Genomic DNA, 24,690 nt, shown 5'->3' with positions numbered 1-24,690 from the left:
AAGGCAGCCAGCACCGGAAAGAGCAGAAGAGGGTGCAGTTGGGTGGGGGGATTGCTTCCTCTCCTCCTCAGCCTGCCTGGGGAAGGGGTAGCCTGGAAAGATCTCTGCAAAGATAGATGTGGGCGCGCACCTCCTCCGGCCGCGCGCCTCCTCCCCCGCCCCTTTGTTCGCGCCTCTGCGCTTGCGCATTACGACAAATCTGGCGCTGTCCCCTTCAGCACCTCGCGGAACCCGCGCCACCCCTCCCCGCGGTGAGCCCCGCGCACCCCCCCTCCTCGAACGTCCTCGCCCCCTCTGACCACCCGAACCGACCCTCTCCTCCTTTCGAGGTCATAACCTGCCGGCCCTGGCCTTCCAAAGGAGAATAGTTGCCATAGTAACTCGTGTGGCTTTTTCCTAAAATAGCCAGACCCTCTTCTACCCTGGCCAAGGGCACAAGGTTTGCCTGTGCTCCGCTTCCCAATCTTCGGGTCATCCCTTCTAAAGTCTCGCTCCTGAAAAGGCGGGACGATTAACCTAGGCAGCAAGGAAGTTCTTCCTGGAGTCTGACTTATCCTTCCTCCGCACTCCGGGTGGGTGGTCAGGACAGGGATTCCGGGGTCTGCGGTTGGGAACCCCGAAGTGTTTAAGATTGCGTTCGTTTGACGATGTCCCTTCCATAGTTTGTCTTCTGGTTTTAGGGGGCGGGTCCGGTCTACTCCCGTACCGTGTGGTTTGCGTGGCCGCGTGCTTGTGGGGGCGGGAGCGCGTGTGGCATGTAACAGGTCATGTGGCAGCCTCCTAGGGACACGCGTGGGGTCTGGTGCAGGACAGGCGTGTGCAGCTGGACCCTACGTGTGGTTCAGGAGATGATGGACGAGGGAGACCTGAACATGAGTGGGGTGGGGCATATGAGGGTTTAAGAAACCAGGGGGTCTCTGCACTCTCCCTTCCTCTGGTGTGAGTCTTAGGCAGTGACTAGGGGGGCTGGCGTTCTTTGGGACTCAGGGCCCTGGGAAAGAAGGGAGGGGGATTAGCGTTGCTTGAGCGGAGCGTGGGGAGGGGTGGAGGAGGGACTGAGAGGCGGGCGGGCCTGGAGCAAGCGGGAGCCGTGCTGCTTTCACAGCTGAGCGGGGCCCAGCCTCTCTGCCTCCCTTCCGTTCCAGCTCCGAAGGAGCAGCGGTGAGTACTGGGGTGCCTTGGAGGAGGGGCTGCACAGGGGATGTTGCGGATCCTGTTGAGCTTCAAGAACCTGCCTGGCAGGGTTGCTGTTTCTGACAGCTTTCCCTGCCCTGCTTTGCCACCAGAGGCCCGGTTTTCCTTTATGGCCCCTCCTGGACTGGCCAAGACATGTCAAAACCCTGGAGTTGGGGGAGAGGGATGGGTGCAACCCCCTCATCCAGACCTAGCTCCTGGTGGGGGGAGGAGAGGATGTGTGTTTCTGATGGTGTGTGTAAATGTGCATCTGTGTTTACGATTGTGTCGAGGAGGTCTCTGATCCACCTGTCTCTGTGTGCATCAGAAGACTGAGAGCCTGTCTGTATATTTGGTACCTCTTTGTGTGTTCCTGTCTGGTGATCTGTGTGTAAGACAAACATGTGCTTTTCCATTATACACATATTTGTTATGACTGTGAGTGTATGAGGGTGTGTCTATGAGCAGTACTGCGTGTGTCTGTTGTACTGGAGGGTGTTGCCTATGAGTGTGTTTAACTGTATATCATATCTGTCCTTCTGCATGTGTGTATACGAATTCATATGTGTGTATGTGCGTGCATGTGTGTGCATGTGTGTATGTGTGTGTGTGCCCATATGTGTGTATGTGCATGCGTGTATGTGCATATGTGTGTATGTGCGTGCGTGTGTGTGTGTGTGCATGTACTGATACGGAAAAAGGATGTATCTTCCCCACTCAGCATCTATGGGCTGATGTTAGGAGCCTCTTTTCCGGTTTTTCTTCTCACCTCTTCCCTGTGTCTCTCAACACTTCCTTGTTCCTGTGGAATCCTTTTTTCCTCCCTCTCCTTCCAAGAAGCCTAATTTTTTTTCCTAAGTGAGCCCCCTCCCATAAGTAGGACTATGGGGACCCAGGGCCATATGATCCAGAAGGTGGGACACCAGTCTCCCAACTGCCCCAGAACTGAATTCAGTGAACTTCTGACTTAGCTTGCTCTTTCTTCCTAAAGTGATGCTCAGGGCTCCCAGACAGAAAGAGAGGTACTGAAGGCCCTCTGAGTGGATGGTCCCTTTCCCTAAGGTTTCCATGGAAGGAGCCATCAGGGTCAGGATGGGTGATCCCATATTTCCAGGCCTGACTAGGTCCCTGGACCTTAGACGCCTCAACCCATCTTCCTCCTCCCTGTCTCTGCTGCCCTGCCTGTGTGGCTGCTACACACTCATCCATGCCCCCCCGTTCCTCCCCTGCAGGCCTGTCTGAAGAGCATGCAGTCCCCTCACGCCCTGCCTGGCCTCGCCATCCCTGCCCCCCCAGCCTGACCCCCGGCCCCAGCATGGCCCAGGGTGCCATGCGCTTCTGTTCAGAAGGCGACTGTGCCATCTCCCCACCACGATGCCCTCGTCGCTGGCTCCCCGAAGGCCCAGTGCCCCAAAGTCCCCCAGCCAGCATGTATGGCAGCACAGGATCCCTAATACGACGAGTGGCGGGTCCAGGCCCTCGAGGCAGGGATCTGGGACGTGTGACAGCACCTTGTACCCCTCTTCGAGGCCCCCCATCACCCCGTATGGCTCCCTCACGCTGGGGACCCTCTTCACCCACTGGGCAGCCCCCACCAGGGGCACAGAGTTCTGTGGTCATCTTCCGTTTTGTGGAGAAGGCCAGTGTGAGGCCACTGAATGGCCTACCTGCTTCTGGAGGCCTGAGTCGGAGCTGGGACCTGGGTGGGGCTTCTCCTCCCAGACCCTCCACAGCCCTTGGACCTGGCTGCAACCGGAAGTTGCGGCTAGAGGCATCCACATCAGACCCACTCCCAGCTGGAGGAGGCTCTGCTCCTGGCAGCCGGGATCCCTCACGTGGGCCATTGATCCCACCTCAGACTGGGGCAGATGGTCTTTACTCCTCCCTCCCCAATGGGCTGGGGGGGACCCCTGAGCACCTGGCCATGCGCTTCCGAGGACCCGCAGACACTGGATTCCTAAACCAGGTATGCAATCTGCCTTGGGCTCCCTGGGGCCTTAGCACCCCAGCTAAGGGACAAAGCTTGGCCCCTGTTGGACTGAGCTTGTCTTGGAGTCACCCAGATCCTTTCATGTCCTAAACCAGCTTTCTTGCCCTCTGTCGCTGTGTCCCTGCACTTCATCCTTGTCCCATGTGGTTTTCTTTCTGCTGCTCCATATGCTTGTGTCTTTGTATGTCTGGCTTTCATTTTGGGGTCCTGTGCCTTTCACTTCCTCTTTGGCTCAGGGGGACACCTGGTCCTCCCCCCGGGAAGTCTCCTCTCATGCTCAGAGAATCGCTCGAGCCAAATGGGAATTCTTCTATGGCTCCTTGGACACCCCCAGCGCAGGTAAGGCTTGGACTTAGCCCAGGGGAAGAGGGTAGGGCCTCCTCCAGGGCATCTAAGGACTGGCAAAGAGGGAAACTTCAAACCTTCCCCGGGGTTTCCTTGGGCTCCCAAGTCTCTCCAGGCTCTAGTCTTTCATTTGTGACATGAAGGTTGGGCTGGGCTCTGGAGGAGCTGGATGGTAGAGGGAGGGGATGGCCGCATCTCAAGGGTTATTCCTCGGAGTGGAAGAAAGTCTGGTCTCCTTCAGAGTTATTTGACAAGGGCTTGATTTGAAATGAGTTCCACAGGCATTTGATCAAGTGAAGAGTGTGGCAGATACATAGTAGTTAGATGAAGAGTCTCCAGCCTGTGTGAGGCATTGGGGAGCTCCCCAACATAAATGACCTCCTGACCTGGATGTCTGTGCATACAGGTGCTAAGCCCCCAGAGCATGCCCTCCCATCACATGGGGTGGGCTCCAAGCAAGGCTCTGGGGTGGCTGTGGGGCGAGCAGCCAAGTACTCTGAGACAGACCTGGACACGGTGCCCCTGAGGTGCTACCGCGAAACTGACATCGACGAGGTGCTGGCCGAGCGGGAGGAGGCTGACTCCGCCATTGAGAGTCAGCCCAGCTCTGAGGGCCCTGCTGGCACTGCCCGACCACCTGCCTCACGACCCAGCCCATGCCCTGGCCCTCCTTCCAGCTTGGGCAGTGGCAATGAAGACAATGAGGCTGGTGGTGACGAGGATGTGGATGATGAGGTGTTTGAGGCCTCAGAGGGGGTGCGGTGAGTGGGATGGGGGGGACAGCAGCTCACTGTGTTCTACCTCCTCTAACAAGAACCTGCGGTGGAGGGGAAACCAGGGCTGTGAGGATCACGACAGCAAGGGTAGTATGGGAAGGAGATCCCAGGCAGAGGTCTGAGGCCTGGGATAGTGTTAGGAATGTGTGAGCATGGGGCACACCTAGGAGTCAGGGCAGCCACATGATGAAACAGGGTTCTAGACTATCAGGGGCCAGAAGCCACAGGCCAAACCAGGGGCATGGGAACACAGGTTAGATCCTTAGGTCCTGGAAAGAGAGTGTGGAAATGTGGGGGCTTTTCCTTTCTGTCTCACGCCCCGCTGCAGTTCGGAGCCACATCTTCTCCTAAGATGTTGCCAGAAATAGAAAAGGGATGGCAGGAGGGAAGCGGATCAGGGGAAAGGAGAAGAAAGGGAGATTAGCAGTGAGAGGGAAGGCGGGGGACTGGGTGCCGGGATAGCAGGGATGGGACACCACAAACATAGAATTTCATGGGCCCTCTCCCGTAGTGGTTTTTTTTTCCCCTTAGGGGGTTTGGGTCTGCAGAAAGGGGATGATTGCCCTGCATCAATCGGCAAGAGTTCAATGAAATTCTGCCAAGGCCTGGTTCTGGGGAGCTGATAAACATTCTTCCTGCCTCTGCAGACCGGGGGACCACATGCCACTCTCTGGGCCTCTCAAGTCACCAGTGCCCTTTCTACCTGGGACCAGCCCCTCAGCAGATGGGCCTGACTCTTTCAGTTGTGTGTTTGAAGCCATCTTGGAGTCACACCGGGCCAAGGGCACCTCCTATAGCAGCCTTGCCTCCTTGGAGGCCCTGGCCTCACCTGGCCCAACCAAGAGCCCCTTCTTCACCTTTGAGATGCCTCCCCAACCCCCAGCTCCCCGGCCTGACCCACCCGCCCCTGCCCCACTTGCCCCTCTGGAACCGGATCCTGGTACCAGCTCTGCTGCTGCTGGTCCTTGGACCCAGAGAAGGGAAGTGGAAGAGTCAGATGCTGGGGCCAAGGTGGCCTTAAGGAAGGAGCTTCCTAGTCCCTCCCACTCTGAGGATAGCCTTGGGCTGGGGGCAGCACCCCTGGGCAGGTGAGTATTTTCTTTCATTGGTCAGCCCCATCCCGGGCCCCCAGGAATTGCTGATTAAGGGACAGAGCCCCAGAATGAGGAAATAGTTTATATTCCTGACCGAGAGCAGGTGGTTACCAGATGTCTGTTTTCCCGTTTGGAGGCCTCCTGCCATTGGCCCCCTGCAGCTCCCTCCCTGGGCTCAGATCCAGTGACTAGTGACTGGAGAAGCCATGATTCAGGATGGAAGAATCCCCAGAGAACATCCTCTTTTTCTCCTGGAGGGCCCTCTCCTTCCCAGACAGAGCTTCTCACCCCCACCCAGCCAGACCCACTGCCAAAAGCCCCTCCCATTCCCTCCCTCCACCGTCTCCTCCAAAACACTGTCTCATCCTGCTCTAGGAATGTCCTTTCACAACCTAACCTTTGTGCTACCCTCTGCTGCTACCCTCTCAGTCATGGAAGCCATGGCAACAGGAGGGGGTGGCCAGGGAGACAGGGTTGCCTAGCAACCAGGAGTTTCCGGCCTCTGTCTCTGGGGTGACAGGTGGCTTTGTGAGTAGAGCAGCTGGGTGGGGAAGGAAGGAGATGAAGAGGATGAAGGGGTGCACTCTGACCTCCAAAACTGTAACCCCAGAAACTGTTTCTCTATGGGTAGAAGGGAGCCCCGAGGAGAACCCTCAGAGAGGCAGGAGATGAAAGGAGCAGGAGGTATCCCTACTGCCCCCAGATTTTTGCATGACCTCACTGCGCTTCCCCAGAACCCCATTCATACCTGGGTGCCTGTGGACAGGGGTGTGTGTGTGCAGACAGGACTGCCTCGAGGGGGCAGGTGTGGAGATGAAGCAAACTAGGTCCCTGGGAGCTCTGGGGATCAGTCAGGATTCCCACATACCTCTATGAATTGGATTTGAGACAGATACAGTAGGCAGGTGGAAAGGAGGCTAGCCCATTTCCCCTAGAAAGAAGAAAAGCACCATTCCATGTCCCTCCAGCCAGCCCCTAACTTCTGGGTCTAGAGCAAAGGGGGGCTCTGGATGATCCCCAAGGCTCTGACCCAACCCTCAGCTGCTGCTCTACCCTGGCAGTGAACCACCCCTAAGCCAGCTGGTGTCCGACTCAGACTCAGAGCTGGACAGCACAGAGCGGCTGGCGCTGGGAAGCACAGATACCTTGTCCAATGGACAGAAAGCAGACCTGGAGGCCGCACAGCGCCTGGCCAAGAGGCTATACCGACTTGACGGCTTCAGGAAGGCCGATGTGGCCCGGCATCTGGGCAAGAAGTAATGCCCCCGGGCTGGGACTGAGGCTGGGGTCAAGGAATGCATCCTCTGGTTAATGCCCAAGGCCTCTAGGCAATGCCCAGCTGGCCCCTTCACCCTTCTCCTTGTGACGCCTGCCTGTCTGCCCTGCCCACAGCAATGACTTCAGCAAATTGGTGGCTGGCGAGTATCTCAAGTTTTTTGTCTTCACGGGCATGACTCTGGATCAAGCTCTCAGGTGGGTGATTAGCCCTCTGAGGATAGTCCTACTGACCAGGCTTGGTGTTTGCGGTCCAATTTATGTCTTTGAAGTTGTTTTGACATGGCTCTTCAGTGACCAGGACTTCCTGGTAAGGAGATCTTGAGTCGGGGGTGACATCATCTTCCTCCCATCTTAGGGTGTTTCTAAAGGAGTTGGCCTTAATGGGTGAGACCCAGGAGCGGGAGCGTGTACTGGCCCACTTCTCCCAGCGATACTTCCAGTGCAACCCTGAAGCCTTGTCCTCAGAGGGTGAGCAGGCTGCGGGCAGGATTGTCCCTGCTGGTCACAGAGCCACACACACAGGAGCAAGTGTCTGTGCAAGAGGGAATGAATGTTCATGTTTGTGGGCATGTGCACATGCACCAGTGTAAATACAGCTTTGTACATATGGCGCTGTCTGGCAGGCATGTTGCCAGGTCAAGTGTGCTTTGAGAGGCAGGTGGAGATGTGCTTGCTTTCATATGTCGGTGCTGGGCCAGGTCTGGCCGCAGGGCTCAATGGCTGTGCATAGGTATGCTGTAGGGAGAACCCCTGGGGGTGGCTGAAGCTGACACTCGTTCTCCCCCTAGACGGCGCTCACACGCTGACCTGTGCCCTCATGCTCCTCAACACAGATCTCCACGGCCACGTGAGTGAGGGCTTGGCAAGTGGGAGCCAGAAAACAAGAGACTTGAAAGCTTTGGGAGGCCAAGTACCTCCCAACCTCACATCTCTCTGTTTTCCTCCCTTAGAACATTGGGAAGCGCATGACCTGTGGGGACTTCATTGGAAACCTGGAAGGCCTCAATGATGGTGGCGACTTCCCCAGGGAGCTGCTCAAGGTTGGGGGGGGGGGTATTCAGCCAGTAGATATTGCTGGAAGGGAAGGACAGGGTACCTGTCCAGCAGCAGGGTTGTAATGTGGGGAGGGCTGGGACCTGGGACTTGTTGGGTAGCTCCGGCGGCAGGAACCTGGGCTCCAGTGACTCAGCTTGGGGACCGCCCCCTCGCCCAGCCCCCACAGGCAGGCTCTCACCGCACATGCGCAGGCGCATGCAATCCTGAGGCAGGGGAAAGGGGGGCCGGTTCTGGAAAACACGTGAGCTGGCCGTCCTGGACTCCGCATTTGCTCTCTTCTGTTCCTCCTTTCCAGTGTTCACAGAGGGTGGGAGGGAGATGTCTCTGCTGGTGCGCGGGGGTGGGGTGTGCACGGGGACACTGCTCTCCACCTTAATGTATAAGAGCTACAAAGAACCTCCTGGCGCCTCTGCCCAGGAGGGAGCCTAAGGCAGAGGGGTCAGTGAAGTCGCAAAGGTTTTCCCAGGTTCTTGCATCCAGGGCACAACTCTGGGACTAGATACGGCTCTTCCGGCTGCTTTGGAAACTGGTTCTGCACCCAGGTGCCAGGAATGAGATAGGTGCCAGTGGGAGGGGGCCGTCTGACCCTGTCTCGCAGTTCCCTCCTCCCCATGATGGAGAATGGAATGTTTTACCTCGGGAGGCCTGGACTAGCTTGAAGAAGGGGGGTCTCTGGACCACTCTATACAGGTCCTGGGCTGGGTATATCGGGCATCTGAGTTTGAGCAGGTATCTGAGTGGACGCGTCCACTGCAAGTTGAGGTGTCAGTGAATTGGGGGTGTTTACGTGAGTTGTGTGTGTTTGGCAACTGTCTTTGAATCAAGGGACCTGTGTGACTTGAGGTGTTTGTGCTTTGGGTGTAGTTTGGGTATTTGTGTGTGATGCAACGTGGTATGCATTTCCCAGTTGGCTGGGTCTGGTTTGACAGTAGGTGTTTGTCAGCTGTAGATGGCTCCTTTTAAGGTGTATGTCTGTAACTTGGGGTAAGTGGGGATCGGTGCGTCTGGCAAGTTGGTATGTCTGACCTCGTGGCATATGGACTTGGCTTGGACATTGGGATACCTGCTTATGGGTTGGACGAGGTCATGACTTCGAAGACCAGCCCGCGAGTCTCAGAGGCAGGAGAGCCACGGGGATGGAGGGTGGAGGGTAGGAGGGCAGGCCGACCGGTCCCCTCAGTTCCCAATCCTGACAAGCTAAAGGGTGCTCCGGCCGCCGCCCGCAGCCGTCTGTCGCGCGCGCGAGCTCGGCCCCCTGGCGAGCCCCCACGCATGCGCCCCCGCTCGCCGCCGGCCCTCCCCACGGCGCCGGGCTCGCGCCGTGCTGCTCCGTCGCGCGACGTCCCCGCCCCAGCCCGCGCCCTCCCCTCCCGCCGGCGCCCCCTCCTTCTGCGGAGCTGCGGAGCCCACGGCGCCGCCGCCGAGCACTCGGTGCGTCGGTGGGAGCCGGCGGGCTCGGGCCGGGCGCTCGCGCCGGCTGTCGGGGAGCCGTCCGCGGCCGTCCGGGCGGCCCGGGGCCGAGGACGGGCGGGGGCATGGCCGGGGGCCGCGGCGCGGCGGCCGGGCCAGCATGATTGGCGTCAACAGCATCCACAGCAGCGCGGGGCGGCTGCGCTCGCGCTCGCTCTGCTCGGTGCGCTACGGGCGCACCCACCGCGGCGCGGAGACCCTGTGCTACGGCTGGCCGCAGCGCTCGCGCAGTCTCAAGCCCGTGCTCTACACCGACCTGGTGGTCAGCCGCCTGCAGAGCCGCAAGAAGAAAAAGGCGGTGAGGGCGTGGGGCCCGCGGCCCACGCCAGGCCGGGCGGCGATTGAGGGGGCGGCTTGTGGGAGGTGCTGAGGGCGAGGAAACGAGGAGGGCATGGGTGGGGACGAAGGTGTTTGGTGAACCCAATGGGGATAGAATTCCTGGGCAGCTAGAGGTGGACATGGGGTGTGGGGGTGGGCTAAGGTGGACCTTCTTCACCAACCACAGAATTCTGGGTGCGGAGGGTTTTCTAGATGGGATCTACATAGGACTCTGTGACGGGGTTCAGGACCTTCAGAGGAAGGTGTGGTTGTGGGCCTGTGTAGTCCTGAGGAGGGCAGGATGAAGAACTGGAAGGATGGGAACAAGGTTGTGGGTTGGGTCTTGGTGGTTACTCCAGCCTCCTGGCTGGATAGTTGAGGTGTGAGAGGGTTCAAGGTCTGAGCCCTACTGGGTTTGGCCCAGGTGTGTTGAGAGCTGTGCGTTGATTAGCCTGGTTTGTCGTGTGAGGTGGAGGCTTTGGGGTGCACCTACCTGCAGACAGGATGTGCAGGCATGGAGTGCCTGCATAGCCCGTGGCTGGGCATGGCTGTGGGCAGCGAGAGAGTCGGAGCCTGTGGTGTGTTGGGAGAATGAGGGGGTGCTGTGTCCCAGCATCAGGAAGGTACCGACGTCACCACAGCACCCAACTCACGCTCAGGCAGCATCACAGCCCCACAGCAAAACACGCACATGCTGGGGACACACCCACTCACAGACAGGCTGGCAAAAGCGCCCCCACAGTTGGAATCGCTGGTGTATTCTGAACCGTCCCCAAGTACAGGGGTCTTGTATATGACTTCTGAAGGCCATTATTCTTTCTTCTGGCACTGCACGGCCCTCAGATGTTCCCAGGCCACCTCTCCAGAGGGGAAGAGACTGGCTCAGAACCCACAGTTGGAGGTAGAGAGTGACTGGAAGCTGAGACTCCTGACTTAGCATTTGGTTGGCACCACAGCAGCCTGGCATGGCTGCGGGTAGAGCACTGAGCCCCTCGGTGTCTGCCTTGATGGTGCTGTTGGAGCTGGGGGGACGCTCGCTTGCTCTGCAGTTGGGAACCAAACAGGGTGAATACTCTATCATGGAGCCTCAGTTTCCCCATGTGCCCTGTATGGGTTTATGCTGTGGAACCAGACCAGAACACATGGTTGGGGGCAGGAGGATTTCTTTGGCTGGTCTCGGATTCCATTTAGGGCTGTGCTTCTCTTACCGGGCTCTGAGCAGGAGAGCCCCTTAATCATAGATAATAATAGTAACTGGCAGTTACTATGCACCAGCTGTGGCTAGGGTTTCCTGTGCTGACTAGCCAGTTGCCTCCACGTGTGGCTGTTCTCCCTGTGGAAACCTGCCCAAGTTAGGCAGCTCCAAGGATGGAGATGGGCCTGGGTCTCCGTGCCGTGTTCCAGAACCGGGTTGTGGTCGCTATGTCCCTCCTCTTAGTTCCCTCCCAAGTTAGGAGGGAAGGCTCTGAGCGCTGAGGTCCATGATGCACCTCCCCACAGGACTAATCCACACCCCTCGATGTGTTTCTCTCCAGGCCTTGTACAGCTCCATCAAGAATGAGAAATTGCAGTGGGCCATGTGAGTACTGGGGCCCTTTGGTAAGGGTTAGGGTTAAGAGTTGGGGCACGAGGAAGGGAGAGCCTGGGAACACCAGAGAACTGGGGATGGGAGGCCCTAAGAAGCAGAAAGGCTACCTCGTTTCCTTCTTTGGAAATGCCTGCCTAGACTTGGGGTCTGTCTTGTGTCTGGCTCTGTTGTTATGACAAGCTGGGTTGACATAGTGGGAGTGTGTGCTGAAATGTGGACGGAGGCCCTGGCAGCCCAAGGAGAAAGCAGAGCAGCTCTGGGAGCACTAACATTGCCTTGGAGTGCCATAGAACTAGGAATAAAGTTTTCCCCTTTGTCTTGGAAGTGTTCTGTCTGAAGGAGAAGATCCAGTTAAGTCTTTGGGGCCCCAGGCTGAGAGAGAGCCCTTGCCTAAACATCTGTGGAAACCCGACTTGCTGCTATCTGCAGGGTCCAGTCACAGCTCAGCTTAAATAGGAGCTTCTGGTTGTGAGGAAACCCCTCTGAGAACAGGACTCTGGATCAGTGTGCGTGGGGGGAGGAGGGGATCAAAGAAGGCTTTTGAGGAGGCAAGCCTTGAAGTCAGCAGTACACTGTAGGAGATAAAGGGGGAAGTTGGTATTCAGGAGACTTGAGGCTGAAGTTGGCACGGAAGCAGGGAAACAAGGCCCCTGCCTGGCTGGGGTGTCTGGAAAAGAGCCTGGAAGGAAAACCAGTGTGGGTTCCACGGAGGATGCAGTGGGGCTAGTCGAAATTCTTGAGCACAGCAGCAGGAGGGTTCGACTTTTCTGACCGGCTTTACGACAGAGCTGTTGAGGGGACGCTAAGAGGCCCCTTTGCCCTTTGGATTCTGAGACAGTCTCACAGTTTCTCTGGCTGGCTTGGATTTTTGACAGTCCTGCCTCAGGCTCTCCAGTGGTGGAATTACAGGCATGAGCCACCAGACCCGGGACATCTCTTCCTTTTGGCAGCATGAAACCAACAGCCGTGAGCAGCCTGGTGTTAGGTGTGGTTAGGGCAGAGCTGCGTCACTCGTGTCTGTCCCCGAGAAGTGTGAGGACTGGGTGTGTGCCGAAACAGACCATGGGAAGGTCCTTCCCCGAGGAGGACTTCTGAGGGAGGACACAGACCTGCAGCCTGGGGAAGCCCTACTCAGAGGAGCATTCCGGGGCAGCAGCGCAGGGTGAAGGTGTGTGTGGCTGAGTGACCAGTACTCTGAAACAATCACACCTGCAGAGACGAGGAGGAGCTGAGACGATCCCTGTCAGAGTTGGCCGACCCTAACCCCAAGGTCATCAAGAGGGTCAGCGGGGGCAGTGGCAGCAGCTCCAGCCCTTTCCTGGACCTGACTCCTGAGCCTGGGGCTGCTGTCTACAAGCACGGGGCCCTGGTCCGCAAGGTGCATGCAGACCCTGACTGCAGGAAGAGTATGTGGCTGTGCAGGGGGCTGGGGTGGTGGTGGATGGGAGGTGGCCTTCCTCAGGCCACCCTGACCTGCCTTCCCTCCCTAGCACCTCGTGGCAAGCGGGGCTGGAAGAGCTTCCACGGGATCCTCAAGGGCATGATCCTCTACCTGCAGAAGGTGCGGGGCTGGGGTGGCGGGGCTGGCTTGGCAGAGGGGAGTAGGTGGCTGGAGATGGCCAGGCCAGGACTGGGGCAGGACAAGATGGGCACCCCCGTAGGAGGAGTACCAGCCTGGGAAGGCTCTTTCTGAGGCAGAGCTGAAGAATGCCATCAGCATCCACCATGCCCTAGCCACCCGAGCCAGCGATTACAGCAAGAGGCCACACGTCTTCTACCTGCGCACAGCTGACTGGCGGGTCTTCCTCTTCCAGGCCCCGTGAGTGTCCTCCTCTTACCCATTCCAAGCCCTGCTCACTGGATTCCTCTCTCTCCCTGTCAGACCACACTCCACAGGCTGGGAACATAGCTCAGTTGGTAGAGTGAATGCGTAGCAGAAGGCTCTAGGTGCTGTCCCCAGTCCTGTACCTGCCAGACTTAGTGACGCTCACCTACAATCCCAGCACTTAGGAGGCAAAAAGCTCAGAAGTTCAAGGTCACTCTTGACAACTGTCAGTTGGGATCTATCCTGGGATACTTGAGACTATCTCAGTGAATAAATAAATTAATCAAGAAGACCGCATCCCAGGTTGGGACTGGCATTCCTGGACAGGAACCTGGGGTCCCTACGCTATTTCCCTAGGAGCCTGGAACAAATGCAGTCCTGGATCACTCGCATCAACGTGGTGGCTGCCATGTTCTCTGCACCCCCCTTCCCCGCCGCTGTTAGTTCCCAGAAGAAATTCAGCCGTCCTCTGCTGCCCAGTGCCGCCACCCGCCTGTCCCAGGTGTCCACCTGTTGGCAGTGGGGTGGGAAGGGTCAGGGCACTGGGCTGTATTCCAGGCTGCATGTGGTGGGTCACAGGAGGGGTGTGGCGGTGATGAAAATCGAGCCCCTTGTTACAATCTGCACGGAGGGTCTGTAGACCAGTGACCCTGACCAGACATCCCTGCTGTTAGGAGGAACAGGTGAGGACCCATGAGGCCAAGATGAAGGCCATGGCAAGCGAACTGCGAGAGCACCGGGCCGCACATCTGGGGAAGAAGGCCCGAGGCAAGGAGGCCGATGAGCAGCGGCAGAAGGAGGCCTACCTGGAGTTTGAGGTGAGCCTCCCCGCCTGATATGGGAGGCCCTCATATGGGACAAGGCTAGGGATACGGGCATGGCATCCAGGCACGGAGCCCAGCTAGGTGACTGGCAGACTGCTTAATCTCTGAGTCTTCATTTTCTCTTGTGGGGAGCAAGTCTAAATTCCACACCCACTAGGGTTAAGTGACATGTATTCTGTGCCTTCAGCCCTGTAATGTCATTAGAGGTTCTAAGAGCCCCGGGAGGGCCATCAACCTCTCAAAGATGTCTTTTAGAGCCAGCATCTCTTGGCAGGGGGTGGGGGGTGGGGCAGAAGAGGAGGCCAGGCTTTCACTGCTTCTGGCCTCTGCCTCAGAAATCCCGCTACAGCACCTATGCAGCGCTGCTTCGAGTCAAGATGAAGGCAGCCAGTGAGGAGCTGGATGCCATAGAAGCAGCGCTGACCCAGGCTGGGAGCACGGAGGATGGATGCCCTCCACCTCACTCCAGTCCTTCCCTGCAGCCCAACCCCACCAGCCAGACCCGGGCTCAGCGTCCTGGCTCAGAAACCCGGGCTGGGGCAGGCAGTACAAGGCCAAAGCCCTGAACAGGAACAGGAGCAATGGGGGCAGTGCCTACTGGGCACCTGCATGATGACATGGCCCTGCCCGAGCTCAGCTAGCCTCGGGCCACCCACGAGGGCCTCCTGGTCCAGGGCCCGACCGCGCCGGACGCGGTGTCCGGGGCAGGGCAGGGCTGAGCCGGGCCTCAGAGCCTGGGCAAAGGGCCTCTCAGAGACCCCTTTTTGTGATAATGTTTGCACTTTTTCGTACAGGAAGGGTGGGTAGGGTGGGAGGGGCCCGTGCCCCTAATTTTTGATTGGGGGTTTTCTTTTATTTTTGTGGAGGAGGCCTGATAAAAGTTTCTGCTTTCTGCTGAGACCGCCCCACCCTGACACCAGCAGTAACCCCTTCGTCCTGGGGCCTGGCTCAGACAGAGGCCAGGAGTTGGGGCTGAGCTGGTCCCCCTCTTCCCCCCCAAGGGCTCGCCTCTCTCTCCACAGAGACAGAGGAAGGGCATCCACAGGCCGGGGTGGCATGGCCTGCTTCCTTCCTTTGGTGGGCCCTGCCCTTTGTATAGCCTCCGCCCTCATTAAAACTGCTCTGAATTGCTGGCTGGGGCTCCTCTCCTCTCACTCAGGGACAGGGATGGCCGTCACATTGGGGTTGCCAAGTTGGGAAAGGGCCTCCCCGTTCCCATAGGAATCCTTTATTCGGCCCACTGAGCTGTGGGCTTGAGGTGTTAAATAAGATCTCGACTAGGCAGGGATGCTGTACAGAGGGTGCAGGTGGAGGAAGTTAGCCAGGCAGCAGTCAGTGCACCTGGGGCTGGGGGTGCCCGTGGCAGAGGCCTCCTGGCGGCTCTGGGGGTGGACACAGCTTCTCTGCCTCCTGCTCCACCGACTGGCTCCCGTAGGCACTGTCTTCTTTTGCCTCCGCTGGGGGAACAGGAGGGAGTCAAACCTCGGGCCTCCCACCCTCAGCCCAGACGCACGCTCCAAGCTGGTCCTACTTCACCTGTGCTGGGCAGCTTGTCTCGGGTCTCAGGACCGCTCAGCAGTCTCACTCCCTCGTGCAGACCCATGTCCTTCAAGGCCTCCAGCAGACCCACCAAGTCCCCGCCAGCCAGCTGAAGAGGAGGAGGAGACAGGAGGTCTGAGTGATATCCAGGGTGTGGGGTAGAAAGTCCCGGGGGGTGGGGGGGAGAGGAGACTCTGAGATGGGTAAGACGCTGGGCAGGTACGGGCCACCCCACCTTGTAACTACGCAGGAGGCTGCCACTGGGCGAGGGGGTCCTCCTGTATGTATCCACCAGACTTCGCAGCCCCAGTCGCTCTGCCAGTTCTGCCCAGCTGCCCTGGGCTTCCGGCCCGTCTAGCAGCTGCTCCAGGTTCTGCAGGGTTGCATCTCCCAGTGACAGCCCTGGCCCTGCGGAGACAAATGCACATCTGTGAGGTAGCTCCAGAGGAGGGCAGGAACACGTACTTGGACATAGCTTTTGTCCCTGGTAACCTGACAGACAGGGCAGACATGGACGGGGCATGGATGGCGAGAACCCTCGCCAACGTCCTGAGGGAGATCACCTCTGGGAGGAGGCACCTGAGACTGGAAATGCCCACCAGTCTCACCTGCAGGGCTGGGTGGGGCCAGGGGCGGCTCCATGGTGTTCTGAGCAGCATTTAGCAGCAGAGTCTTCACCTGGGGGGGGGGGGGGGGGGGACAGTGTCGCCTGTCATCCCAGACCTTAAGCCAGCTCTCCCTAAGTCTATGATCTGGTCCACATCCCCAGGCCCAGGAGGTACCCAGTGCCCCTGGCATTTCTATTGCCAGGATGGCCTCACCTTGATGCTGCAAGTGAGGTCAAGAGGTGTGTGACCCCGGAAGTTTCTTTGGGTGTCCCTCTCAGGCTCCTCAGAATCAGAGTCACTCCCAGAGGTAGGGGGTGAGGACGGAGGGTACAGAGGCTCCTCATTCTCTGCATGGATGTCAGCACCTGGAGGAGGAGCCAGTCATCAGAAGAGACCAGTGGAAGGCCCCACACTGAGGACAGAACAATGGCTGGGAGGGTCCCCTTTCTCTTTCCCGCTCTGTTCTCACTCACCAGCCTTTAGGAGAAGGCGAGTGAGGGTTGGGGATCCGAGTCCAGCTGCCAGGTGGAGGGGTGTGTTTCCAGCAAATGTCCGGGCGTTCACATTGGCATGGAGCTGTGGGGTGGCAAGGAGTGACCAGCATGGCCCAAGTAGCCAAGCCTTCCCACAAACCTCTTCACCACTCCTGGTCCTCCCAGAATCCTCCCCTCCCTTCCACAGTCTTCATTCCCACCTTGGTAACCAGATGGGTGACCAACCCCAGCTCCTCCATCTCTGTGGCTAGATGCAGGGGTGTTCTGCCTCCTTGCCTCTCTGCTGCCTCCACTTCGGCTCCACTGTCAACTAGCAAGTCCAGGCACTCGGGGCTCCGGGCGTGAACTGCCAGGTGTACTGGATACAGTCCTAGAGAACAGCACACTCAGCAGCTGTGACCCCCAAAGTGGCCCCTACTCATGTCTACTAGTCACACACCCTTCTTGGTCCCCACCCTTGTCCCCAAGACTGGAGGAGATGGGAAACTAACCCGCGAAATCAGGCATGTGCAATATTTGGGGCACAGCGCGGGTCCCACTATGTAACAGTGCCCGCAACAGGTCTGGGGCTTCAGCACCTGCCCGGAGAGCCAGGTGCACAGCTGAGTCTCCATGCCGGTCCAGCAGTGTGGGGTCTGCACCCACCTGCAGCAGGAAGCTCACCACCCTTGTCTGCCCAGTGATTACTGCTAGGTGCAGAGGTGTCTGGGGAGGAAGGCAGAGTGAGCCGAGCTCACTCCAGCGTAGGGCTCCCTGCCTTCAACCCCTCGCCCCTCACTAGAGGCTTCCCCCTTACCTGGTGCAGGTGGTTAGTGAGGTTGATGACCCCAAGGTACTGGGCATGGTAGATGACATGGGCTATCTGCTCAATGACACCAGTCTGCCCGTGGATAATGGCCAGGTGCAGCGGCCTGGGGATGGGAGAGTGAGACTTTGGTCTGGGAAACCCAGCCACCCAGAGCATCATCTGTTCTCAAAATCCACATCTCCGTGGTCTCTGTCACTGGGGCCTGGTGAACCCTGAACGTCACCATCTTAATCCTTTGTCACCCTGCTACTGTGCCCCTTTCACAGCTAACAAAATTCAAGGCTGGGAAGAGTAAATTTCATGAACACAACTAGAAAACAGTGAGGACTTGAGGCCAGATCTGTCCGACTCTAGGGTTTGGCTCTTTGCAGTTTCCTCTACTGCCCCAACCTCTAGACTTGGTACTAGAAGACAGACCCCTCTGGATGTCCCTAGGCCGCTGGCCCTCCGGCCGCTTACGTGTCTCCGTTCTCGTCCTGGGCCGTCAGCAGGTGGCGCTGTCCGGCCAGCAGAGCGCGCGCGTCCGCGGTGACGCCGTAGTCCAGCAACGCTCGGGCGCTGCGCAGCGCCAGACCGAACAGGCGCGCGTTGTACTCGCGAGCTGGAGACGACAGGGCGCGTGGGTGCGGGCCAGGTCCCCAGCCCTGCGCCCCCCCCCCCCTCCCAGTATTCCTAAGACATACCTTGCTGCAGCGCCTCCAGGGCCTGCGATTCGCCCTGGGGGACCTCAGGGGGCGCCTTCGGCTCTTCCGCCACCTCCCCAGCATCCACGCCCCGCCCAGAGCCGGCCATCTGTGCTCCGCCCCCTCCACCCAAGTAGCCGCCCATTGGGGCCGCGCCGGACTGGTAGGGGTTGTAGGCCAAAGAGGGGAAAAAGCCGAGGCTACCACCTGTGGGCATGGGCAAAGCTGTGAGGTGCCAGCCAGGACTTTCCCAGATTTCTCTTCCAACTTCCCCTTATCTCCTCCACCCCTCTCCCGGCCACTGGCACCCGCTCACCTCCTCCAGCTCCTCCATAACCCCCAGCGGAGCCCCCAGAGCCCCCACCCATGTGAGATCCGCCCCCGAAGGGCTGGGAGAAGGTGGGCAAGGCCTTCCTCCGCTTCCGCTGCACTTCCTCCTTGTCTAGGGGAAACAAGAAACGGGGTGTTAAATCCAATACATGGGTAGCCTTCAAGTCCCCCAAACAGCAGCCACCTCTAGGGCGCCTGGAGGCCAACCTTGCTCCCCGCAGCCCCTGGGAATCCTGAAGGCCGGCCCTACCTTCCACCAGAGGGTAATAGGTGAACTGTTTGGAGTCGGAGACGTCCCCGCCACGTTTGCGTTTTAGCTGCAGGAACACCGTTACAGGCCTCTCTATCTTCATCTTGTGATAGGGCGGTGTTCGGAACACGATGGCATACTGGGGTGAAGGGTGGGAGAGAGAGCTTAGCTGTCAATGAGATCTTTGCCCAGTTCGGCCTCCAGGTCAGGCCCTAGTCCTTCAGTACCTGTTTATGAACGTCTGTGGGAGAGAAGTCCCCAAAGGCTTGCCATCCGTTCTCGTCATCCTCGTAGAACCGAACCTCAATGTCATCTATAGAGGAAAGTGAAGCTGAGCCTTAGGGAGAACCTGCAGGCCGGTGCATTTATCCTGGAGTTGCCCCGCCCCCGCCGCCCCACCCCTCAGCCTTGTAACACCCGTTTTCAGTTCCCAGCAAGGTCTCCGGCCTCACCTTTCTGCACCTTATCACAAAGCAAATAAACTTCGTCACCACCGCGCACAGAACCGGCTGTTTTGTCCATCCGGGAAATCTTCAGGTTTGAGGCCCCTGGAGACTCTGTAGGATGGGAGATGGGTTAGGGCCACACTGATGGATCTGGGGTCTCGGTGGTCATTTGACACTTCAGAAAACGCAATATTCTCATTCACCAACACTCAGACTTGCTTCAGACCGCTCATCTCACACGTGGCAGGGCCAGGCTCAAACTTCATAGACTGGAGGTATCTATCCCAGGCGCTCCTCTGGGCGCTCCCACTGGGCACCTTCGAGGATACTCACTGCTGTCATGGATGGGCTGGGAGATAACGGGCTTCAGAGGCAAAGTGAAGGAGCCATCGCTAGCGCGAAGGAAAGCAGAGAAGCGCAGCCGGACAATACTCAGATCCATCACTTTTTTCAGTTCCTTGGCCTCCTGCTCTAGCTCCCGCCGCTCAGCCTCTGTGTGGACAGCCTGGGTGTGAGCCCTGGGCTTGCCCCGCTGCTCTGGAAGCAGCTCCCTGACAGCCCTGTGTCGCCGCCGTACCTGTAAGGCCCTGGGGCTTGGAGCGAAGCCTCTGCCTTTGAAGTTTCTGGATCATGATCTCCATCATGTTCTTCTTGGTCACATGCAGGACCCCCAGATTATTAAATCTGGGGAGGAGAAGGAGGAGTCAGGGCTTTGTCCTTGGAGCTCTTTCCCGAGGCAGCATCCCCACTGCCAGGTTCAGCTTGGCTTTGTCCTCCGGGGTTCTCTCCCCTTTGTATGACAGCCACACAGGCGGGCTGGGACCTAGGACTGGCAGGCAAGGAGCATCCCCAGGGGGCCAGGAACGGGGACCACCTACTGAGCAGTCATGTCCTTGGGTCCTACAGACACAGCACAGACCCCCAGCTCTGAGCACTGCTTGCCCACCAGGCTGTGGGCGTGCGCACGAGGTGGGTCACTGTGTGTTACCAGGTCCACTTCGATCTTGGCCGGTCCCTCATAGTTACAGATCTGAGAAGGACAAAGGACTGTCAGTCGTGGCCCTGGACACACCGTCCCCTAGCCTACCCCCCATTATCATCTGAGCTCACCTTGACAGTAGGATAGGTCTTGCGGCCCTTTTCACTGGAGGCACCTGGGAGGCCTCCGTGGGAGGGGCCTTCACATCCATATCGAAATCTGAAGCCTCGCTGATGGTTCCATGACAGAGACAATGAGGTCAGGAGACCCCCCCACATACACACACAAGGCAACCACTGGCCATCACTGACCACGTGACCAATAGTGTGTCTCCTGGACACCTCCTGCCCAACAGACCAGCAGCAACCAACCATCCAATCACGCTGGCTACCCCACTTGTCCCCAAAGCCCAAGCCATCGCACACCTCTGGCTCACTCACCTGCTTGGGCTGCTCCACAATCACCAGATAGGGGCCATCAGCTGGAAGGAGAGGGGCCTCACTTAGCCAGGCTCCCCAAGTCCACCCCCTGGCAGAGGGTACACACTCACTCTCCTCCAGGTTCTGGGACACCTGAAGCTAAGGGCTCACTGACCTGTCTCTGGGGCTGGATCCTTGGGCTCCACAATGGAGGGGCTGAATTCAAAATCATCATAGTCGGGGATGCCATCCACACCCTGTTCCAGACAGAGAAGGTGGAGGCTGAAACCGAGCCTTCCTCCTCCTGGCTCCTCCTCAAGCCATGAGGAAGCTCCTTTCTGGGCAAAGTTTGCAGACAGGACAGACAGACAGACTGAGACAATCTGAAGACATGCAGAAGCGGAGGAGTGTGTGTGTGGGGGGGGGAGCCTTCGGTAGACAAGCAGACACAGGGGCACAAGTTGGCTTCAGGGCCAGGCAGTGTGACTCACTGGGCCGTAGCAACTGTCCATGTCTCTGGGCTAGGCCCGACTGTGGCTGGCGGCTTCGGGCCCTTGTTCGGCTTCCCAGAGTTTCAGACGCCCGCCTAAAGTGAAGAGAGACACGGGAGGGGGTAGGGAGGAGAGGTCAGGATAGGAGTGGGCAGGAGAGGGGTCCCAGATTTGGGGGAGGGTCTGATCTCCTCCGGCCGGCCGGCCGGGCGTGGCGGATAAAATCCGGTGGAGGTCGAGATCCCGAGCGGGGCCGGGCCGGGGAAGGGGCAGAAAGTTAGTGCTGCTTAGGAAAGTCCCGAAAATACCAGGGGGAGGAGGAGCCGGAGGGGGCGGGCCTGGAAATGACGCCGGGGCCCCGCCCCCGCGGCGGGAGGGGCGGGAGGCCCTGGCAGTTCCTGGTTCCCCCGCAGCTAGCGGCTGCAGCCCCCGGGGCTTAGCCGGGGCCTAGTCCGCCTCGCCCCCACTCCGCGGCCTGGAGCAACCTTGGGATTTTCGGCCAGCGTGGAGGACACGGCTGATTCACCCGGGGGCTTTTGTGGGGACATTCCTGCCGTCGGAGGCCTCTTTTCCGAATGGCCCGTAGGCGGGGGCTCTTCCAGTGGGGCCCCCGGGGTTCTGCCCAGAGAAGCGATACGAGCCGCAGGGTGGGGAAAGGAGTTTCCCCCTCCACGGTCTCTAGCGACTCCGGGACATCTTGGCATCCCAGATTCTCCCGCTGCACCTGCTCCGGGCCACCGGCCCCTGAGACCCCAGCCCCACAACCATTTGTAACACGCGGGTGTCCGTTACCGGGACTTGGCGTTTCAGCCCTAATGTCTGGTGTGCGTGGTGAGTGCGGGCGGTGGCAGCAGGCACGTGCAGGTGCGCATCCGTCCGCACAGGTGAGTTCTGGTCAGTGTGGGCAGGCGGTGCACGTCTGGATGTCGGTGCCCAGTGAACTTCTGTCCGCGCGCGTGTGTGCGGGGCTGACACCCAGCCCGGCGTGCGCAGGCCAGCGTGAGGGCAGGCGTACGTGGCGATGTGTGCCAGGGTGTCCTGTTCGAGTGCGCGCTCTCCAGAGGTGGTGTCCAGCCCCAGACTGTGCCCTAAAGTCCTCCTCCCTCCCTCCCTCCGTCCCTCCCTCCCTCTCCATTCCTCGGTCACTCAGGTGAACCCGGCCACTCACCGTGGTGGCGGCTCTGGTTCCGACTTCTTTCCGAGCCCTGCCCTGGACCGGTAGCCGCTGCTCTACAGCGCTGGGCTCCAGCCGGGAAAGCCCCTTTCGGCCCCCCGAGGGGGGGAATTCCCGTGACGTTCCCGTGCGTCACTCCTCATGCCCCTTTTTTATTGGCTGAAAGTTTAACTCCGGGACTTTTGTAGCCAATCCGGAGCGACGCAGGCGCGCCCCTTACGGGGAAGGCTCGCCGGGGGCTTGTTGCCGGGTGTCACCCAGCGCCGGTTCTGCTGCGGACCGGAGAGGCGGGACAGCGAAGCCAGCGCAGTGCGGGGCTTGGATCTCTGCACCCTCGCAGGCTTGCCCCAGACCTGGCCCACGGGGCCCCTCGGCTCTTGCTGCGCCTAGTTCTTGGCTGTTTCTGAAACTGGGGAACCCCTGGGGAAACGGGCCAGCCCCGACACAGGGACCAGCCTCCGGGACAGGGACCTCGGTGCTGAGAAGTTAAAGGAAGTGGACCGAGGCTGATCTTGCGGTCAGCTCCAGATCGCCATCTAGTGGCCGTTCTGGATCTGCACGGAAACTTTGGGTCAACTGTCTCAGTTTCGTGGCCTCTGGAGGAGACTCTCTGGACTTACAACTCATGTTGTAAGAGGCAGGTTTGCAAGCACACAGGCTTTCAGGATGACCTGTTGGAGGAACGGTGCGCTGGGAGAAAAAAAAAAGGGTATGTTTGACTGGGAGTCTCAGGCCTCGTTCATCCACCACAGACGTCTGGACTATTAGAATTGGGAGACCAACTGGATGTGCTTGATGCACACCTCCAGTCCCAGCTTTCATGAGACCAAGACAGGAGGATTCCCCAGTTTAAAGCTACCCTATCTCAACAACATGCACACAAAGGTGTCCAAAGTAGAATATTTCAAACTTCCTCCAGTGCAGAAAAAACGGTCTCTTGGTTTGTGGATATTGCTCGGTGGTGTGCTTTGCATGAACGAGGTCGAGCTACCATCGTAAAAGGTGGCGGGAGGCTGGGGAGGCAGCTCAGCAGTTCTGTTCCCACTTGGGACAGCTCACAAGTATCGGAAACATCAACAACATCGGGTCCCATGGCTATCTCCCGGTCTCTGAGAGTACTGAATTCATGTTCACATTCCCCTACCCCCCAAACCCCACATAATCACAAATAAAAAAAAATCTATTTTAAAAGTCGGGAGGCAGAGGCAGGTGGATCTCTGTGAGTTCGAGACCAGCCTGGTCTACAGAGCTAGTTCCAGGACAGGCTCCAAAGCCACAGAGAAACCCTGTCTCAAATAAACCAAAAAAAGAAAAAGTCACCCTGAAGGCCGGGTGGTGAGGGTAATCCCAGCCTTCAGGAGGCAGAGGCAAGCAATCTCTGAGTTCGAGGCCAGCCTGGTCTACAAAACAAGTTTTAGGACAGCCAGAGCTGTTACATGGAGAAACCCTGCCTCAGACCCTCCCCCCAAATAAATAAAATAAAAAAGCCACCCTGAAAATGAACTTTCACACTTGATGACTTCTTGAACATGCTTGCTGACACAGGACAAGCATTTGAAGCATGGACTCTGTGTCTGGACCTCTGGTTGTCGACTTTCCCTGTAGGAGCTGTGTACAAAGCAGCATCTCCATTCCTGGAGCACAGGCTCTTGCAGGGCCCGCCTACGACTTGCCCTAATCTTTAGGACATGATTATAGACTTGTACTAGGAAAGGAGCGGTACTAATTCTTACCTGCCCTACCCTTATACTAAACCCTTAAGACAGGAAGCATTTCAGAATTTTTTTTTAATTTTTAGGATATTTGCATAGACTACAGATTGGGCGTCACTGAATAGACGGAACTATCCATTTCAGATCAGGGTGCCAACCTGTATCCACTTGCCCTGTGGATGAAGCTAAGGCTCAGAGAGGCTTAACAACCAAACACAGCTAGGAAGGAGAGAGAGTAGACCAGTTTTTTTTTTCCTGAGACAGGGTTTCTCTGTGTAACCTTGATTGTTCTGGAACTCACTCAGTAGGCCAGGCTGGCCTTGAACTCACAGAGATCCGCTAGCTTCTACTTCCCGAGTACTGGGATTAAAGATGTGCACCACCACAGCCTGGCTGTATGTCATTGTCATTCCACTTTCTTCTTTCTTTCTTTCTTTCTTTCTTTCTTTCTTTCTTTCTTTCTTCTTTCTTTCTGTTTTGTTTTTGTTTTTCAAGACAGGGTTTCTCGTAACTTTGGAGCCTGTCCTGGAACTCACTTTGTAGATCAGGCTGGCCTTGAACTCATAGATATCTGCCTGCCTCTGCCTTTCAACTGTAGACTTTCAATGCTGGGTCATCTACAAGAACAGCAAGTGCTCTTAGCCACCAAGCAATTTCTACAACCTTAAATCAGAGTGTTCTTTTTTGGGAGGAGGCTGGAGACAGGGTGCTGCTATGTAGCCCTGGCTAGCTCGGCACTTGCTGTGTAGACCACACTGGTCTCAAACTTGTGGCAGCCCCCCTGCCCTTGTGTCTTTCATGTGCCACCACTCTTGGTAGATTCTTAACTCTGAGTGGATAAAGGTTTGATAGTCTTCAATCTGGTGCACCTGTGCTAGTTACTGTGGCTCACAACTATCCTTCCAGGGGACAGTTCCCTCACTGTCCCAGACAGAACATGAGCCAGAGAAGACCATGCTCATAAAGCTAAGTCACCCCAGCACCCTTGGCTTATCAACTGACTCCCACAACAGACCATGT

At 58.0% G+C, this 24,690-nt stretch overlaps 2 protein-coding genes across 12 annotated transcripts; one reads left to right on the top strand and one right to left on the bottom strand.

Annotated features, from left to right (window-relative positions):
* Positions 1-165: 165 nt before the first annotated feature.
* On the top strand, positions 166-14,870 carry Psd (pleckstrin and Sec7 domain containing). 10 transcript variants are annotated; one of them, XM_075974262.1, is made up of 19 exons: positions 192-251; positions 406-572; positions 1,106-1,161; positions 2,406-3,139; positions 3,400-3,502; positions 3,915-4,269; positions 4,932-5,372; positions 6,440-6,634; positions 6,771-6,851; positions 7,012-7,124; positions 7,445-7,503; positions 7,607-7,696; positions 11,036-11,079; positions 12,304-12,494; positions 12,579-12,649; positions 12,750-12,907; positions 13,271-13,415; positions 13,588-13,731; positions 14,073-14,870. In XM_075974262.1, exons 4-19 carry the CDS (start codon positions 2,489-2,491, stop codon positions 14,301-14,303), a joined length of 3,072 nt encoding a protein of 1,023 aa, XP_075830377.1. In that variant the 5' UTR covers positions 192-251; positions 406-572; positions 1,106-1,161; positions 2,406-2,488; the 3' UTR covers positions 14,304-14,870. The 10 variants fall into 10 exon arrangements, with proteins under 10 accessions (XP_075830379.1, XP_075830383.1, XP_075830381.1 ...); XM_075974264.1 differs by lacking the exon at positions 406-572 and having other exon boundaries at positions 166-251; XM_075974259.1 differs by lacking the exons at positions 192-251; positions 406-572 and adding an exon at positions 775-939.
* Positions 14,871-14,922: 52 nt separating this feature from the next.
* Nfkb2 (nuclear factor kappa B subunit 2) lies at positions 14,923-22,053 on the bottom strand. 2 transcript variants are annotated; one of them, XM_075974270.1, is made up of 23 exons: positions 21,953-22,053; positions 20,785-20,879; positions 20,469-20,550; positions 20,315-20,355; positions 20,006-20,104; positions 19,774-19,925; positions 19,473-19,579; positions 19,229-19,387; positions 18,902-19,006; positions 18,677-18,762; positions 18,450-18,588; positions 18,186-18,311; positions 17,870-18,076; positions 17,646-17,787; positions 17,175-17,289; positions 16,870-17,083; positions 16,579-16,748; positions 16,358-16,460; positions 16,098-16,249; positions 15,885-15,954; positions 15,512-15,684; positions 15,274-15,385; positions 14,923-15,194 (listed from the first exon to the last, which is right to left on the bottom strand). In XM_075974270.1, the coding sequence occupies exons 2-23, from the start codon at positions 20,803-20,805 to the stop codon at positions 15,070-15,072; spliced, it is 2,700 nt and encodes an 899-aa protein (XP_075830385.1). In that variant the 5' UTR covers positions 20,806-20,879; positions 21,953-22,053; the 3' UTR covers positions 14,923-15,069. The 2 variants fall into 2 exon arrangements, with proteins under 2 accessions (XP_075830385.1, XP_075830387.1); XM_075974272.1 differs by lacking the exon at positions 21,953-22,053 and adding an exon at positions 21,577-21,659.
* Positions 22,054-24,690: the final 2,637 nt, after the last annotated feature.

Source organism: Microtus pennsylvanicus, chromosome 5 (genome assembly GCF_037038515.1).
Source record: "Microtus pennsylvanicus isolate mMicPen1 chromosome 5, mMicPen1.hap1, whole genome shotgun sequence".
Classification (NCBI taxonomy): Eukaryota; Metazoa; Chordata; class Mammalia; order Rodentia; family Cricetidae; genus Microtus; species Microtus pennsylvanicus.
This window is presented reverse-complemented; position numbering and strand designations above follow the sequence as displayed.

Coding starts and splice junctions, on each gene's coding strand:
- Psd (XM_075974264.1), top strand. CDS start 2,489: ATGGCCCAGGGTGCCATGCGCTTCTGTTCAGAAGGCGACTGTGCCATC. Junction 3,140..3,399: donor ACACTGGATTCCTAAACCAG/GTATGCAATCTG, acceptor TCTTTGGCTCAG/GGGGACACCTGGTCCTCCCC. Junction 3,503..3,914: donor CTTGGACACCCCCAGCGCAG/GTAAGGCTTGGA, acceptor CTGTGCATACAG/GTGCTAAGCCCCCAGAGCAT.
- Nfkb2 (XM_075974270.1), bottom strand. CDS start 20,805: ATGGACAGTTGCTACGGCCCA. Junction 18,077..18,185: donor TTATGGAGGAGCTGGAGGAG/GTGAGCGGGTGC, acceptor CCATGCCCACAG/GTGGTAGCCTCGGCTTTTTC. Junction 17,084..17,174: donor TCACTAACCACCTGCACCAG/GTAAGGGGGAAG, acceptor CTTCCTCCCCAG/ACACCTCTGCACCTAGCAGT.